This window comes from Leuresthes tenuis, unplaced genomic scaffold, assembly GCF_036924035.1.
Source record: "Leuresthes tenuis unplaced genomic scaffold, fLeuTen1.0.hap1 SCAF_19, whole genome shotgun sequence".
Lineage (NCBI taxonomy): Eukaryota > Metazoa > Chordata > Actinopteri > Atheriniformes > Atherinopsidae > Leuresthes > Leuresthes tenuis.
This window is the reverse complement of record NW_027325373.1, coordinates 15,277,042-15,294,348: the sequence shown is the minus strand read 5'-3', so window position 1 is coordinate 15,294,348 and position 17,307 is coordinate 15,277,042. Positions and strand designations below refer to the sequence as shown.

General features: G+C 38.0%; 1 protein-coding gene across 2 annotated transcripts in view; it reads left to right on the top strand.

Annotated features, from left to right (window-relative positions):
- Positions 1-17,307, top strand: part of hcn1 (hyperpolarization activated cyclic nucleotide-gated potassium channel 1) — a 74,750-nt gene that overhangs the window by 15,459 nt on the left and 41,984 nt on the right. For both annotated transcript variants that reach the window (XM_072372087.1, XM_072372088.1), the window contains exon 3: positions 13,904-14,065. In XM_072372087.1, coding sequence (XP_072228188.1) covers positions 13,904-14,065 — 162 coding nt within the window. The remainder of the gene's footprint in view (positions 1-13,903; positions 14,066-17,307) is intronic.

The window sequence follows — 17,307 nt, the reverse complement described above, 5'->3', positions numbered from 1 at the left end:
CCCAGTGAGCTCGAAAAAAATCATTTCTACCATTTAGCAGACGGGAAAGCATGTATTTTAAGGCAAGCCAGGATGTTTCACTAATTCAGACCAATAACTTCTTGATGCTTAAACCTATCAAATCAGAAAGGCTAAACAGAAGTCAAATTTAAAACCACAATCAGGTCTCACACAGAACAGACATGTGACTCCACCGACAAACCCTTAAACCTTTAAATATTGAATTTGCATCCCATAAAAACAGGCAAACACTTTCACTAAATGTTGTAAGACTCTTATGATGTTATTTTCATGTCTACATACATATAAAAAATAATTTTTGACCAAGAACATTCATCAAAGGGTTGCCTTTTGTGCCAGTTTAACATACTGTTGTGAGACTGTGCAGACATACTGCAACCCCAACATAGTTGTAGAATTATAATTGCTTACGTCTACTTACTCTTGAGTGAATTCAATTCCAATTAAATGAAAGCTGCAGCATTAAAAGGACCATACATGTGATTTTGAGTATTAAATGAGGAATAACTAGTAGAGACACGGATGAACAAAAGCAACAAAACAAATTAAGCTAGATCCTGTCATCGGGAGATACAAGTGATGTTTTGATATAGACTAACAATTGCATACTTTCTCAGCAATACACAACAATTTTTCAAATGCTCATGTAGACAAAAAAAAATCTCTTTTTCTGTTACTAAGCCTTTGGCTACAGAACAGTAAATTAATTGTTGCATCTTTTTACTCTTGCATTTTTTCAACTGTCTTTAGGCTCCTCAGCAGATTTTGTGCATGAATTCAGCAAGTCCTACAGGATCATCCCTTCTTTTATGGAAAAAACTAACAGATTTGCATGGTCATAAAAATTCTTATATAGATTTAACATTGCGAATAAAAAAAAACATTTTTTTTTTTAGTTTCTTATTCTACATCCCCCTGTGTTCACTGTATGTGAGTGGATGTTCCAACAAAGAACTGCAGCACCTTTGTGACCCTGGCATGAAAAGATTTAGAAACTCCACCCTGTATGTGGAACAGGGCAGTAACACTGCTGAGCATAGCCGAGTGGTTTGTTGGAGGCAATTCAGACATTTCTTGTCTTGTGTGTGGGAGTTGCAGTCTCCAGGCTGATAAAGAGCTTGATCACGTGTCTTTATGTGAGACAATCTGACTGTCACACATTTGACATTTTGTGAGGGGACAGGCCTTTCCCTGTTTAAATCAGAGACACTGTTGCTGTTACTATAGCTGTAGACCTGATTTATTTTAAATTTATTTAGAATTATAAACCTAAACTTTTTTGCCACTCAGAAATAATTACTTTTACAATACATTAACTTTTAAGTGGTGAAGCTCTTTCCTTTGGTACAGCAATTGGCACTCAATCACGTTCAAAACACAAATTACCTTCTCTCGTTATCTGTTTCCTCTCACTCAGAAATCTTCCCACAAACAAGCCAGTCAAATCACACAAATAATCTCACAAACCCCTTCAGTCTTATTTGTCTAGCTAACAAAATGAAAGACATTGCCTTTTGCCTTTTAATGCTGTCTTCTTGTCTTCTCTTTTTATTGAGACAAAGCCCCCTGACGATGAGCATAATGTGGCATGAATTGTGTTCCTGCTCAGCTCACTGAGGGAAGCTCACTATTGGCCCAAGGGGAGGAAAATCCCAAGCTCCACTGCCTGAAAGAACAAGTTATTTTCCATGTTCCAAGCTGATTCGACTATTTTTCCCTTGCCAAGTCACTCAGTGTTCCTTCTGTTGCTACTTGGTCTGGTTAACTGCAGTAGAGAGTGCTAATTGCTTGATCATATGGTTGGAGTATAAAGTTGAATTCCATATGCATAATGTTAAAGTAAAATTAGATTTATTGCTTTTTTGGTCTGTTTTAATGTCTTACTAAATGGGAGAATGGCTCTAAATTACATCACTAATGCTAACAAAAATAGCTGAGATTACTATAGATTAGCACTAGGTTCAGATAAAACTAAATACTTGGCTTAAAAGAAGAGCCAAACGTATCAATGACCTTGCCATCTCTAAATATGTTAGAGTTTCGATTAATGAGAGACTTTTAATGCAGCGAAATGGGTGAGCGTATAAAGACAAAAAAAAGATGGGGGTAAAGTACTTCACTGTAGATGAAACCTTATAGAGGCAACTTTTTTGTTGAGCATGGGATAATGATTTTTAGTCCTTTTTCTATTTTTTTCTAAGAGGTTTTCCTTACAGCTGGTAATGGGTTTTATTATTAGCTTTTTTCTTATCATCACTCTTGGTCTTAAACCTTATTTTCCCTATTTGAGTGATAAAACATTGTTTATTTTCACTTTCAGCTATATTATGAATAAGGACAACATCTGAACAAAGGTTGAATGAGAATGAATGAAAAAAAACAACCGTTAAAGGGCTCATTTAATTTTATCATTGATGGGACTGACAGAATATAACTGATTGTAAATAGAAATTGACAGATGGTGTTCTGCTTATCCTGTTGTGGTAAACTCTGCTGTTGCCTGAGTTGAAATGCAAAGACACATTATTATATAAATTGAGCTTAAATTCCTGTTAAGTCTGCCTACTAACAGCTGCTGGTCAGCTGTACGGGTCACTTTGTATCATACTGTTGCTGTAAGCTGATGTTGTGTAATTCTCCACTGGGGGTACCTCTATTTATTGCTCTCTCTGTCTCTTTCTGTCATTGTCAGTCCACCTCTCAGTTCAGCTCTTTTGTTTGATATAAGATATAAAGAGACATTTCTGCACAGTAAAGACAGTAAGACAGACAGAGAATGAGAAAGGTAGTGACATTGAGTGGGGGAGATTGAGGAAGAACAGAGTGGAGAGTTTGTTTGTGCAGGAATCTCAATCTTAACGGCTTCACAGTATTGAATAAACTTGAATTAAATGCTTTTATTAAATGTAAAATATATTTAAAAGGGGATTTGAATAAATGAATATCTATACATGTTCTTAACATATATGCTGAATTATAAATGAATACATTCAGGTGGTGCCAAGAAGCTACAACTAGCTTATTTTATTGAGCCTGGGGTGTGGAAATTTGCAGCAGCTTCACAGCATGAAAATCAAATCAGCTTCTGTATTTTACTTAATTGTGTTTTTGAATCCATGCCATATTTAGCAACAATATTTTTTCCTTGATGTTCATTACCCCCCCTGCAGATTTCTGAGTAAAGGAAAACAGTGAGTTAAAGCAGCTTTGATTTTCTGTCCAGCCCTATGGGATATCCCCCTGTGAAGACAAGTTTCCTTCTGCACGTTGTGCACAGTACAGTAAGCAGACAGAGGACAGATAACAGACATAGTCTTGGGAGGCGGGTGAGGTGATAAGTGTGGAGATTGGGCTTATCTTTAGTTATTTTTGTTGGCTGGGCTGTTGTTGCCGGTTGCTTTGGGCATATAGGAGGTATGTTGGGGGTAAGTGCAGCAGTCACACTGAGAGAGGAGATACCTGGTACTTAGATGGGATAAGCTCTTATAATCATGTTTACATGTAATATCTCTCCACATGTAGGGCTACAAGTAATTTGTTTGATTTGGGTGATGAAACACAAAAAAAAGTGAAAAAGGAGAATTGCATCTTCCCAGAGTCATGCCAGTCACGCCATATATCATACTTTATAAATTAGATAATAAGTCTGCTAGGGTACATTTTTTTTCATTCAGCTGGAATTATCTAGACTATTTTGCTTTAGATATAATTGAAACAGTTGGTTTATTATTAAAATTTTTGCAGGCTATTATTTTGTCCATTAGCTAATTGAATAATGGACCAGTCACTGCAGGCATGATTGACTGATTCTGCGTGAGGCGCATACAGTAATGATCCTTTAAATTCTTAGAGTGGAGTACTACCACTCATCACAGGCATTCTGTAATGATGCCTTTTGCAAATCAATTAATTAGTAACTAGTGAAGCATTTAGGGTTCTTCTTATTTCACTTCCCAAGAGTTAATGTTGCGTTGGATAAATTTAGTGAAACACCCATTGTCCATCTGTCATGACGACAGCTGTTCTCATCTACTGAAACTCAGCTGCTTCTGGGACTCTAAACACAACACTGCACAGTGTCTCTTAAAGAGACACTATTAGAGCAGTAACCTGTTATAACACTGTAGAGATGAATGATTATAGAAGTGAGGCTACATTTCAGATGGGATTATGCTGCGTATCAGCAGTAGTCATGGCACAACAGCTTGGATTGTAAGAGATATGTGAGCCTGAATAATGTGCTGAAGCTCCTCTGTGACTCATGTCAGCTAACTCTCGGAGGTGTGAGTATTTACTGTTGCAATTTCTTTTTGTGTAGCATGTTGCTCTTTGCACAGCAGTACACATCACACGAAGACGACACAAGAGCTGTCACAAGTTGTTTTGAGCTGAACTGAAAGGATCAATTGCAGCCTGTGGAGAAAGATGCATCTTCCCTTTGCATTGTCCGGTAGGAATGGTCCATCTTGCTGATGTTTACATGAGCACTGCAGGTCACCCTGTGCAATCCAGTCAAATCCCTCTTGCTCTCACATGGACACTAATCTTCCATGACTGCCTTCTTAGCACAACTACAATTCAGCCTACAAGGCTGCACAACTCCTCCCTCTCTTTCACTCTTCCGTGTCTGACACTCCTCCTCTTCTCTTTGTTTTTACCTCTGTCTTTCTTTCATTTCTGCTATCCTTCCATCAGTTTGCTTTCCTATATTTTCCTCTCCTTCTTCTATTTGTTCTCTCTTTAGATGAAAAAAACTTATCATTTCATACATTTTATATGTATATTTATATATATATATATGTATGTATGTAACAGAGCATCATTACCCAGAAACAGATCAATTCTGTAAAATGCTTCACTCGTATGTTCCCGTGAACGTTGAATGCCTCTTCTTTAGCTCTCTTTCATCTTTGCAGCTCATTGTCTCTGCCCTTGTTTTCTCTTATCATAGAAAGACTGACTGAGGACAGTAATTTAATACCTCAGATCTGTCAACAGACTTGCGTAACTAGACAAATGGAGGAAAACTGGGTCATATGGGAACACTGTTATTCTTGCGGGTACTAGCATATTTTTGGACAATATGTCTGCACATGTTGTATCTCAGCCTTTTTCTGTGTTGTGCTGAGTGCACTGAGTTTGCAGATGCTGCTGTGTGAACTATAACGACTTATGGAGAGATGCATGTATATGATTTATTGTCGTCGAGCTGATGTTTTTTTTGCTGTCACCACTCGGGTTGCAGGTACAAATCAATATAACATTCATCCATGAAGACAGTGACTTGTTCCCCTGATGCACTGAGCCTTCATTACACAGAGCAAGCTTTTATAAGCCACTACAGAAATATCAGAGGAATGAACAACATACATTAACCCCTTACATTAATCCTTAAAAAAAGGCTTAGGACACTATCAAGGTCACAATGTATTATTTACTTCTACAGAAAGTACAGTATACTTGAATATAATTTAAAATAAATGTCTTCTGTCCCAAACCTGGTTTTTCCCCTAAGCTTCACCCATCAAGTTCACCAAGAACATGCACATCATCATAAATGTGATCCCCATGACTGTGTGAGCTTGTTTCCCAGAGGATGCTTCCTCTGCCAATACGGCTTTGAATGGGAGAGCGGAGATTAAGGCAGAATAGAAGTGTTGAGGTTATCACGGTTACACGACCAAAATAGATGCGGAACGGGTGAAACAGCGGGCACAGCAGCCAGGTTTGTGGTACAGTGTGATGTGCTTAGTTTAAGAACAAGAGAATAATGCTGACAAAGACATGATGGAGAACAGAGAAGAGGAGTGATGGTGTTCCCACAGGAAAAAACTTCATGAGTAGAAAGTGTATCTCGTCACGTTATTGACACACTACAAACGTATAGCGTCAGGCCACTATTTGAGAGAGGCCTTTATTTGTCATTCTCATTATTAGTAAGACTTGTTAAATCTTTCTACAATGCCTTATTTTAATACCTTGAAATGTCATCTGGAACTGGTAACATAAACACTTGTTCCTCGCTTCCACATTCTGTGTTCATATGTGATAAGTCACATTTATCCCGATGGGTGTCCCATTGACAATCTATGGTAGGTGTACACAACTCTGACATCGTTTTCTTTTCCAACATACTGGAGGAAAAAGGCTAAAGTTTTGCTGTGGATTCCGGAGAGAGATGGCACTCTGTGCCAGGAAGTTGGAAAAATTAAGTAGCCAACGGCCTAACAAAGTATTAGCATGATTAGTGTGATCACACACTTTTGAATTCCTGCACAGTGTCAGCCAAATGTTAAGCAGTTGGGATGGGGTTGAGCTGCTGCTTTAAGTGAAGGAATTTAAGAAACTTAGGGTCTTGTTCATGAGTTTGGGTAGAGCAGAGTGAATATGAGTAAAGACGGTGATGCAGATGTTATACCATTCTGTTGTGGCGAGGAAAGGGAGCTGAGCCAAAAGATGAAGCTGTGGACTTGCAAGTCGATCTACATTCCATCCCTAACATGTAGTCATGAGCTGTGGGTAGTGACCGAAGGAGTGGGATCATGAATGCAAGCAGCCAATATGGGCTACTTCTAAGGATTGGCTGTGCTCACCCTTAAAGATATGGTCAGGAGCACAGTCATCCAGAAGAAACACGGAGTAGAGTCGCTGCTCCTCCGTATCAGAAGGAGCTAGTTGAGTTGGTTCATCTGGTCAGGATGCCTTCCAAATGCCTCCCAAGAGAGGTGTTTCAGACATGTCCTAGTTAGGGGAGGCCTCAGGGTAGAGTCTGGTGAGATTATATATCCTTCTGGAAGAGCTTGAGGAGGTGACTGGGAAGAGGGAGGTTTAGGAATCTCAGCTTAGACTTTTACCCCACTACCCGATCCCAGATAAGCAGCAGTGAATGGATGAAGGAAAGGGTGGATGGATGGAAACACTCTTGTTCTTAGTAGTAATAATTTTTATTATTAATGATCTGCGTACATACTGAATACAAAAACTTAAAAGACTGATCCAAAGTGTTTCAAAATGAAGTAATCAAACTGGCAAATGCCAAATCCACTACAACAAAATGTTTTTACAAGCATGTTTTTATCATTAAAATAATTAGACAGAGGAGGTAAAAAACCTTTTTATTTCCCTGCCCTAACTGTATTAGGGACTATCCTATATTTTGTTGTGTCAGCCCCACCCCTGGCCATTATAAGGATGTTAGCTTTTAATTGAATCCTGGTTTTTATTTGGGGAAATACAGTATTTCTGAATTTGAAAAAGAGAAAACATTTTGTCATGTCCAAACACATAAATAAGCCTCTGCTCCATTTTTTGTCTTGTAAACTGGATATTAAATGACAGACTTAAAAAGAAAAGCAAGTGGGTAACAATACAGTCCAAGATTCATCCCTGTGTGTTTGAGCTGAAAATGCCTCTTATTGCTATTATTTCACTCTTAGTTGCTCATTAGTGTTGGACATGATATTTTAGAGCTGTGTCACAAACAAATATACATAGCTTTTTGAGTGAAATAGTTCAGCTAAGCTGAGTCCAGCGTTTAGCCTTTTTAAAATGAAAGATAAAGCAGCATTAGAATAAACAGCTGATGCTCAGCCTGTTTTTTATTCGTCCTTTGTCTACTGTCTTAATGCAGCAGGTACATTTTAACACTTTTCTTCAATACAATTTTGAAGTATTGATATTTCATGGAAGTATTTCTGTTTTGTGCAATTTTTTAATTCTTACTACTTAAAAAAAAATCTTTACTCTATACTTTCTTGAATGCAGAACATACTTGCAGCAGAGTCATTATTACTTAAGAATGTTTTGTATTGAATGCCCCAGTGCATGTAATTAAGATAATCTTTTCTTTAAAGTGTGCTTTTTGTCAATTTATGGATCAATACTGTACTCTCTTTCTTACGTAAATATTCCATTGCTCTATTACTGTCATCACTGGAAAGTCTTCTTCTCTCCTCCTTCTTGTTGTCTACTCTGTTCTAAACTCTATTATAAAAGATCTGCACACAGATGAGGTTCTCAGAGTATACAGTATATTGCCTGAAGGTCTGAAGTAATGCTAACTCCATTTATGTCTATTTATTGCTGAACTATACTTACATCAACATGATTACACATTGCACAGAACAGTCACGTGAATAATAATTACTTCCAGCAAGCTGCTTTTCCTTGAAGAAGAGAATGGCATTAAAAATGCTTCTGTGTCTGAATATATGTTGCCTTTGCAAAATATATTTGCCTTTTGCCGTTGCCTTTTCACAAACTGATCAAACTGAACAACTTGTTTGGTGCATGGAGAGGAAACACAGCAGAGGAAAAGCAAAATAGAAAGCCAAGACTTGCTAAATTCCAATGTATTTTCATTATATATTTTTTAAACAAATCCAAGTTAAACTGTAATTTTGCGATTAAGGAAAACTAAGAGAGTTCTAAAGGGAGATTTAGAAGATGATGTTAAGTAGGAGAATTCCAGATTTTCCTGGAAGCAGTGTTGTTATCCCTCAATGTAATAGTCAATGGTGGATTTAATCCCTTCAAATTAGTCCCATGCTAATCCTCACTAACCTCAGACAGAGGTCACTCATCTCCAATTTAAAGATGCATAAAGACCACTTTGTAATTGCGTTTTCAAGGTCCACAGCTTGATGGTGAGTAATTATTCTGTATGTTCTTTTCTCTGCACATCAAATTCAAAAGGTCAGCCTACATTTCAATAGACGAATGGACAGAGTGCAATTGTGCAAATACTTCGACTTTTTAAGTTAAACATGCTGGACCATATATATCATTTTCCCATTGATATGCAGGGACTCTCCTTGTCATTCATTATGGAAGGCATTAATTATGGATGGCATAATGAATCCTGTATAAAGGAGTGTGGTTGTGTATGCAAATATAATTACCGGGCATGAAACTTTCACATTTTAATTTTCATATCCTCCATTGTAACATATTGTTTAGTATATATGGACAGATGTGAATGAGCATCTTGTTGGCATAACACAACCGGCGTGTGACTTTGTGTCACTATCATATCACATCTTGGCTGTTTTCTCTACAGCATTAGAGGATTAAGCTGACCCGGTCCCGGGTCAAATTTAAGCTTGATGCACTTAATTCTAAGCCAATACTTTGCCAGTGCCAGGGGCATCAATGGTGGTTTTGGCTCTCAGTCAGTGTCACCTTTTCTGTGGATGTAAACTTCAGAGTGTGGCTGACAGCTCTTTGTGTCTAACATTAGTGATGTTGATCCATTCTTTTAGTATAATATCGCTATCTTACTTGACCATGTATTTGTATTTATGGCAAGTGGTTCAAAATGTATCCAGGGCTTATCTCTTTACACATCAAGGCACAAAGATACACACATGAAAACTCAGTCCTACAGCAAACTGGGAAACAGTTACATAATAACAATCTACAATTCATTTTGATGCAAATGTAATGAGCCAAGAACTCGTTTGCACAGATTTCAAATTTAAATCTTTGCTTTACTGGTTGCCAACTCAGCCTGTGTCTTGAAATAATGTAAATAGTGTTCAGTCTTCTCTGACAAACAGTGAAGAAATACTTTTTTTTGTCAATTCCTGACCTGTAGCTTTTTACTGAGTTTCATCCCCATCCCTTTGCCCAAATTTTGCTCTTCTCTCACTATCTCTCACAAAACAAAACCATGAAATCCCTTTTAAGTTGGACATTGTGAAACTACAATATTTTGGACCAATGTAGCTATTACATCTCGAGCAGGGTCACATTATTCAGGACAATTTGTTGATTCAAAGGGATCTGTGTGTGCTGGGGCCACAGTGCCATTTTAAGAGACTAGTGCTCAAACCACCGTGAGGGAATGAGAACTCAAGATGAAGCCAAGATGTAACTAGCTTCCGTGTTGGTTGTTCAAAGATCCCAATTTTATAATCTACTGATATGTCCATTAGAGTTGCTCATAAACTGGTCAGCGACTGCTTACTAAAACCACCTCTGTATTGCAACAATATATTTTCTCTTTAAGATAAAGCCAGTATTTTTCCATTCTTTATTTCTTAAATCTCTGTTTAGTGCCACCTGTTTGGGCCTGGACATGAGGCTTCTGCTGGTATCTTGTGGTGTCTGGCACTAGGACATTGGGTTAAGGGTTTTTTGGGCGTCCTCTGGGATGGGGCCTCTGAGGATCAGGCTTGCTCTGTTGCATCCTAAAATGCTCTATCAGATTTTGGAAATGAGGAGTTCAGAGGCCCAGTTAAGTTTTCCTTTTTAATTAACGTAAACTGACACTGAGCAATTTTGTTGCATGCTGGGATGCTGTGGTGACGTCTGCGATGGAAGGTGTGATTAGTTGGTGGCACTGACATAATTTTCCTCCAGGGTTTTGGATCAGTGCTTAGCTTGCAGGTGCTCTTGACAGCTGACAGACACTTTATGATATGACCAAGGCATCATCTTTATGTGACAACTGTTATGTTGTTCAGGCCGTTTTCCCCACAAATTCATCCATCCATCTGTCAATTTTCTATACCTGCTTATTCTAACTCAGGGTCTCAGGGGGCTGAAGCCCATCCTAGCTGTCATTAGGTCGAGAGGCGCCACAAATTCAAATACACAACATAATGGCTATTTTGCTACTTTGCTAGTTGAGGAACACGATCTAAATCGCACGACTGAATATCTTCCACAAGCATGCAGCTTCCTGCCAAAGAGTTGACTAGAAGCAGTGACTTTTTGAATACATCATGGAATCTCCTTTTTAGTTGTTTGTTTCATTTTATTTTATGGCAACAAAAAGCTTATTTATCTAAAAAGAGTTATTAAATAACTGATTACTTCAATTGCTAAAGTAATAAGAGAGAATCTTGGTTACAACGTAAAAGTAATTTGAGTAATTATTTTCTTAAATTGCTGCAAACACTACTGATTTGTTTCCATTCAGTAATAAGGCATCAAAAAATTGTAATTCTAACATAGAAACCTCTGGGGGATTAAATCGCTGCCAAGGGAGGGGGTTTGGAGCTATCTTTTCACAAAAGGAACAAAAGGCTGTGAAATGACAACCAAAAGCATTAAAACATGTTGAAATGTCTTGGTGTGATATGATTTAAAAGTCTTTTGTTGCTTAATGAGACAGAAATAAAATTGTAGGTCATTGATGCAAAAATGTACAATTCTATCTGAGCAAATGGATTTTTGGTTCATTATGTTTGCACCAACATGAATGAAATATTCATATTAAATAAGTGTATCCCAAATTGCCTTGAAATGGCTTTGGACATTCTCTAAAACACCATCAAGTAATGCCATAGATATTTCGCAGACATTGTGTTGGGTTACACATACCAATATACACTTTCTAACCACACAGGCCATTGAGGAGGGCCAAGGGATACAAGCTGCTTCTTATTTAATTGAAGTCACAGCAACCTGAGCATCTTAAAATTATAAAATGTCGGTTTAACAATACTTGAACACAACACCTTGGGACCTAAAAGTCCTTCCTTCCTGAATATCTAATATTTTAATTGGAACATGCTCAAAGAAGAACTTCTTTATCATATCTGTGTATGATCAAACACATCTTCATAGATTTGCATATACAGTGAAGGTTATTCTGTAAAATCATGTGGCTATTTATCTGCATACACCAGGGCCTCTTCAGCTAAGAACTCGACTCTAATAATAAACTACAACCCTTTGGCTACCTGCTGCCACGAGCAAGATTTCTCAAAGTGATGTCCGTGAAGTACAAACCCAAACAAACTCTCACTCTGTTAATAAGTTTCTACATCCTTCCCCTCTGGCCTCTTTTACTCAGCTTGACCCAAAGGTCACAGAAGCTTCCCAGCAAAGTGAAACAGTCCCTGGGAATTTGGAAAACCTCTGTGTAACCTTCATACACATTACCCTATCAGCTACTTTCCCCAATAACCTCTACCCCCGGTTTCCAGTCTCTTTTGTTGTTTTTTTTATTTTATTTTTTTTTTAACTATGCCGAAGGAGAGAAGAGCAGACAAGCAACCAACCACTTTCTATTTCTGCCTGCTACAAATTATTTGCAATTCAAAGAGGGACCAGAGTGCTATTTCCTGTTTTCCAGTATTGCTGCAATCCCCAAGAAATATGTACCTTGGGATTTTGTTATCTTTATGTCTTTTGTGTCTATGTTTTGTCTCTACCTGTCTCTCTTCATCTATTGTTCTTTAATCTGTCATCAAACTGTAATTAATGTAAACATACACATAAGAAGAGTACAGAGGTAGACAGCAGAGAGGATAGGGAGCATTGAGACAGCCATCCTGTAAGCTAGAGGCTAATTTTAGCATTTCAGGGCAGTGCTCTGTATCTCCCTGTGGATGACTTGAACCGTAGAGAGATCTGAGCATCAGCTCAGGCTCTTGTTCTTTCCTCTACTCTAGTGTGTGGAGTCCTTTGTGGAGGACGGTTACAGGACATTCACAATAGACTGAGGTGGAGAGATGTAGGTTCAAAGAGCATTTAAAGCACCCAGGGTTTGGTCAGGTACATTTTTACTACATATGGAATAATTGGTTCAGGACCATCCCAGAATGCATATAATCACCATCTGAAGTCCACGTTTGAGCTGTTTTTATTTTTCTACATCACTGTATTGAACAAAGGGGGAGAAATGTGGTTTTTGAGTGATCCTCATTTTTCCAAAATCTCAGGCACACTACTAGCAAACACAAAATATAACTATGGGGGAAAAAACAAAAGGTCACAAGACTGACACAACGATAAAAGGTGAAGTGAAACAGAGGAAAAGATTAGTAGAAAATATTGAAACCATGATTCACTCATTCTTCTTTTAGACTGATAGGTCACTACTTGCTTGCTGTCCATGTAAAGACTCCCTTGACCATATTACTATAGATCAGCTCTTTAAGTACTCTAACTGTAGTTGTAGGACTTTTATAGAATACTACCTTTGAAACAGTTAATCGTGTCCTAGATTTTTCAAACTTTTGAGAATTATGCAAACCAATTGAATTGCAGTTACATTTATTATAGGTAGAATAGATCATTTATGTGGAATGGAAAGCCATCAACTTAAAATAGATGATAATTACCTGCAAATCATATTCTTTCAATTTAACAAACTGGGAAAATGGGGCTGGTTTATTATGCAAAACGGACCAATCAGCAGTGATATTTCTCCTTATTTAAGTTTTTTTTTTTAGAAAGGACAAATTGAGCTTCAATGTGAGGAAGATTGTGGAATAACTAACTTGGAAATAAGTAATGGGTTTCTCATGCTAATGATAGTTTTTAATGCAAATTAAAGACTCTGAATGAGAGCCTTAGCCATCCAGGCGTGAGTCAATTCGATCTGATTTAAATGAAACAGCTTCTCACTGCAGATGCGCTTACTCAGCCGCTGATGACTTTCTATTCTGAAACTTTCCTGATTAAAACGGCCACACCAGCAGTAACACTGGTCCCGGCTCATGGCATTTAAATACACTTATTGGCTAATTAATCTAGAGGTCTGCACTCTCTTCATCATTCAACCCACTTGCTCTTCATTACCTGCTCTGATGTGGATGTGTGTTTTCTCCACCGGTGTGTTTGTTTTGGAAAGCAGCCATATTGAATTATGAAAATCTCAACAACTGGGAGTGCAGAAACACACACGTATTTAAACTAACAAAGACAAATTATTTGATAACTAAACAGGCACCCTGTGTCCTCAGTTTCAAAAATGTGTTTTAAAATCTCTTTTATGTCAGATTATTGATATATGTGGGCGTTTCAGAGACACTTCATGTAACACACTTAAATCTGGACATGTGGCGTTCATTGTATAAATGTCAGATTTTGGAATAAGCTCTAACTGAGGTGTTTCTCTCTCCCTCCTTCTGTCTCTCTTTGGCAGATTTTCCATATGACGTATGACCTGGCTAGTGCAGTGGTAAGAATATTTAATTTGATAGGGATGATGCTGCTTCTGTGTCACTGGGATGGCTGTCTGCAGTATCTGGTGCCTCTCCTCCAAGACTTCCCCCCTGACTGCTGGGTGTCCCTAAATGGTATGGTTGTAAGTATTACACACTCTTCTCTTTTGTTTGTTGTTTTTGGAATTTGGTACATGAGGTCTCACTTCCCTTTGCTGCCATAGCTTCCTAAACGTGTCAAGCAGTTTTACAGGTAGTGACGTTTTAGTCTTAGACAGAGGCGGAAAAAGCTAATGGGTTGTTTCGAACAAGCAACTGCCAAATTTGTCTGCTGAAAACTGTGATTGGCAGATTTTGTTAGTTTTAGCTCTAGTTTACTAAAGGAGTTTCTTGAAAATGCTCAGTTTGACTCAACTTTTAATATTTCTAGTGCGTTTACATAGCGCTTTATAGTTACATGAAAAAGAACTGGCAAGGCATTGAGGGGCTTAATCATAATCAATTAAAATGTCAATAACTCAACAAGGAGAGACAAATTAGATTAAAGAAAAGCAAAAAATAACATTGAAATAGTCTAATAGTACTCCCCAACATTAATATTGACCCATGCTCACAACAAGTTTGCAATGTATGATGATAAGTTTAACATCAATCATTTCTGTCTGCCATGTTATATATGTGTGGAAATCTGGACAGACACATACCGTCAGAACTACCTCTGCTCTGTCGTAAAAAATTCTCATAAGATTGGATGCCTGAAAAGAAGCAATGGTGACAACGCCAGTGTGTTTCCAGAAGGTGCCGAGACATTCAACTGGAGGCACTCAGAGCAGCCAAATTAAGGCTGGGCTCTTAAAAAATGTTGTCTGTAGCTCCCAGACGCTTGTTTTAAAATGTGTTTGATGATTACATCATGCTAATAATGAGGCTACATGTCCCAGAAAAATGTCAGTATCCTCCCCTGTCAATGATTGAAGCAGAAAACAAAAAAAAGAATAAAAAAAATCTTGCTCTTGTATCGGTATATTCAAGCGTCAAATACCAGTGAAGCCAGGTCATAAGTTCTGCATATGGGATTTCTGAACATCAAGCACACACCATGTGTTTGTTGTAATCAAACCTTCCCAGCTGAATGGGCTGGGAGCCTGTCCAGCTGCCTGTTTGTGCATGTGAGTCTCTTCATTTAAACGGTTGGCCCTGCCAGTGTTTATACTTTGCAAAGCTGCAAACACACAGTGGCAAAAGAGTTATAAGATCAGTGCATCAGATTCCACCCTTTGGCACCATTTGGAAGCATCCATCATTTGGCAGGTTGGATGATAAAATTGAACATTTACTACTAACAAAATGTCCACTCCGACAACAACAGGCACTACATTTACTGTTTTAAAACATTTGCCTAAAATCACATGTGGACATAAACCTCAAAGAGCCAATCTTCAGAGCTATGCCCCATTAGGATTTTTCATCCCATCATCTTTGTAACTTGGAGTTGAATAGCTCTGAATGTTTCTTCACCTAAACATCGAGGCTCTACTGATCTACATCTTAGAGACAGCAACAGGTAGAGGTGAGGAGAGGAATCTGCTATGGGAGTTAGGACAAGCGGGGAACAAGTCTGTAAAAATATGTTTTTCAGGTGTGTCAAGACTGGAAATAGGACTGTAGCATAAAGTGTCAACAGGTGGCACACCACCAGGTGCTGACACATACCCAGCTGTCGGTGTGGGAGTTGAAGATGATAATAGGCAGTGCTGTTCATGCGCGAGCTGTTCCTTGGCGATATGTTTTGACCTGACCTCCCACGCCCTATTGTTTATGCGAGATGGCAGAAAACATTAAGTCAGAGTCAACATGGAATACCTGCCTGGCATACCTTACATGAAGAATCCTAAAAACCAGTGAAGGACTCCAAGTTATCTTGGTTTTGTTTGCTTTGGTCTAAGATGTTTGTTCTCTAGTGCAACATCCAGTGGAGGGACAGGTTCCAGCTTCGCTGTGGCCCTGTGTTGAATAAAGTGGGTGTAGATAATGGATGGATAGATGGATGGCACAGCCATTGGTTCAGGATGTCGTGAATAATGACATCATGTTGACATAATTTTCATGCTGTGACGACGCCACTCTGTTAACTACCATTACAGCACAATTAGTGATCATAACAGATGCAAGTAAATACAGTAAAATCTAACACTTCAGTCTGTTTAATGGCAAATTGAGTCATGCACTCACTGGTCCACTGCCAGAGAACATATTTGTAGTAAAGTTTTCAAAAATCTGAAAGGGTAATTATTGGTGAAGAAACCAGCCCGTGTATTACCAGAAGATGGCATCACAGTGTCTTAAATATGGCTGTAATAAATAAAGCAGAAGGTGTGATGATTGCAAACTGGGAACATACTCTCAGAGAACAAGGAACAAACCAAACTAGTCACTTTGGCCAAATTCAGAACAAAAATGGACAGAGCTCTTTAGGAGGGCTTCTTTTTTTTTTCAGATGAGGAATGTTGTCATTTTTCTTTCACACCAGCCTCTGCTGGCCATGTCTCCTCTCGAGAGCAGAAAATGGCTTAAATGTTTGCTACATGTGTCTGATACCTGACTTTGATTGGAATTGTTGTTGATTTTTATCCAACTTGCACTTTACACTTGTTATTTTCAGAGGCTGTTTGGTTAAATCATGACATTAAACCTTCTTGGTTAGATGCTAGATTGATGTTTATTTTAAAATAGACCTTTGCCATATTTTACATTAACGTTGCTGGCTTTATCCAGTTAAAAAATGAAACACTATTGTCACAATATGACACGTGATACAACATACACAAGATCCTAGTGTGAATCACCAGGTCTATTACCTGAAGTAGTTTGTTACTGGACTGGAGTCTTGTAGAAGATTAAATCTGACATGCTGGAAATTGTAGGTGTTCACTCTGGTTGGTTGTTATTTCCCAGAGTGAGCTACACTGTAGTACCTGAGACAATGGGAAATATTGTATTTTATTTTATAATTAAACACAATACAGTTATTTTAGTGTTAAATTGTCAAGTATTTTTGGAGACATAAAATAAAAAGATAATAATGTAAAAAAAACATTTCCTCTTTGGTTGATTGATTTGTTAATTTGTTTCTTTATTTAGAACTCAACACCTTTAAGGACTTTTGGATTTCCATAATGCCATTCAATTAAAGACGAGGTATACAGACTAAATAACCGATTAACTAAATAACAGAAATGTTTTATTATCTTCCTTCACTGTAGTGATCATAGAATGGGTGTTGTTGCACATATTTGTAAAGATCTTATGTAAATCAAACTAACTGTGTACACTCAAGTGAGCTGTTGGACTCCTGTGTAGGGATCAGGTTTGCTGTGTAACGTCT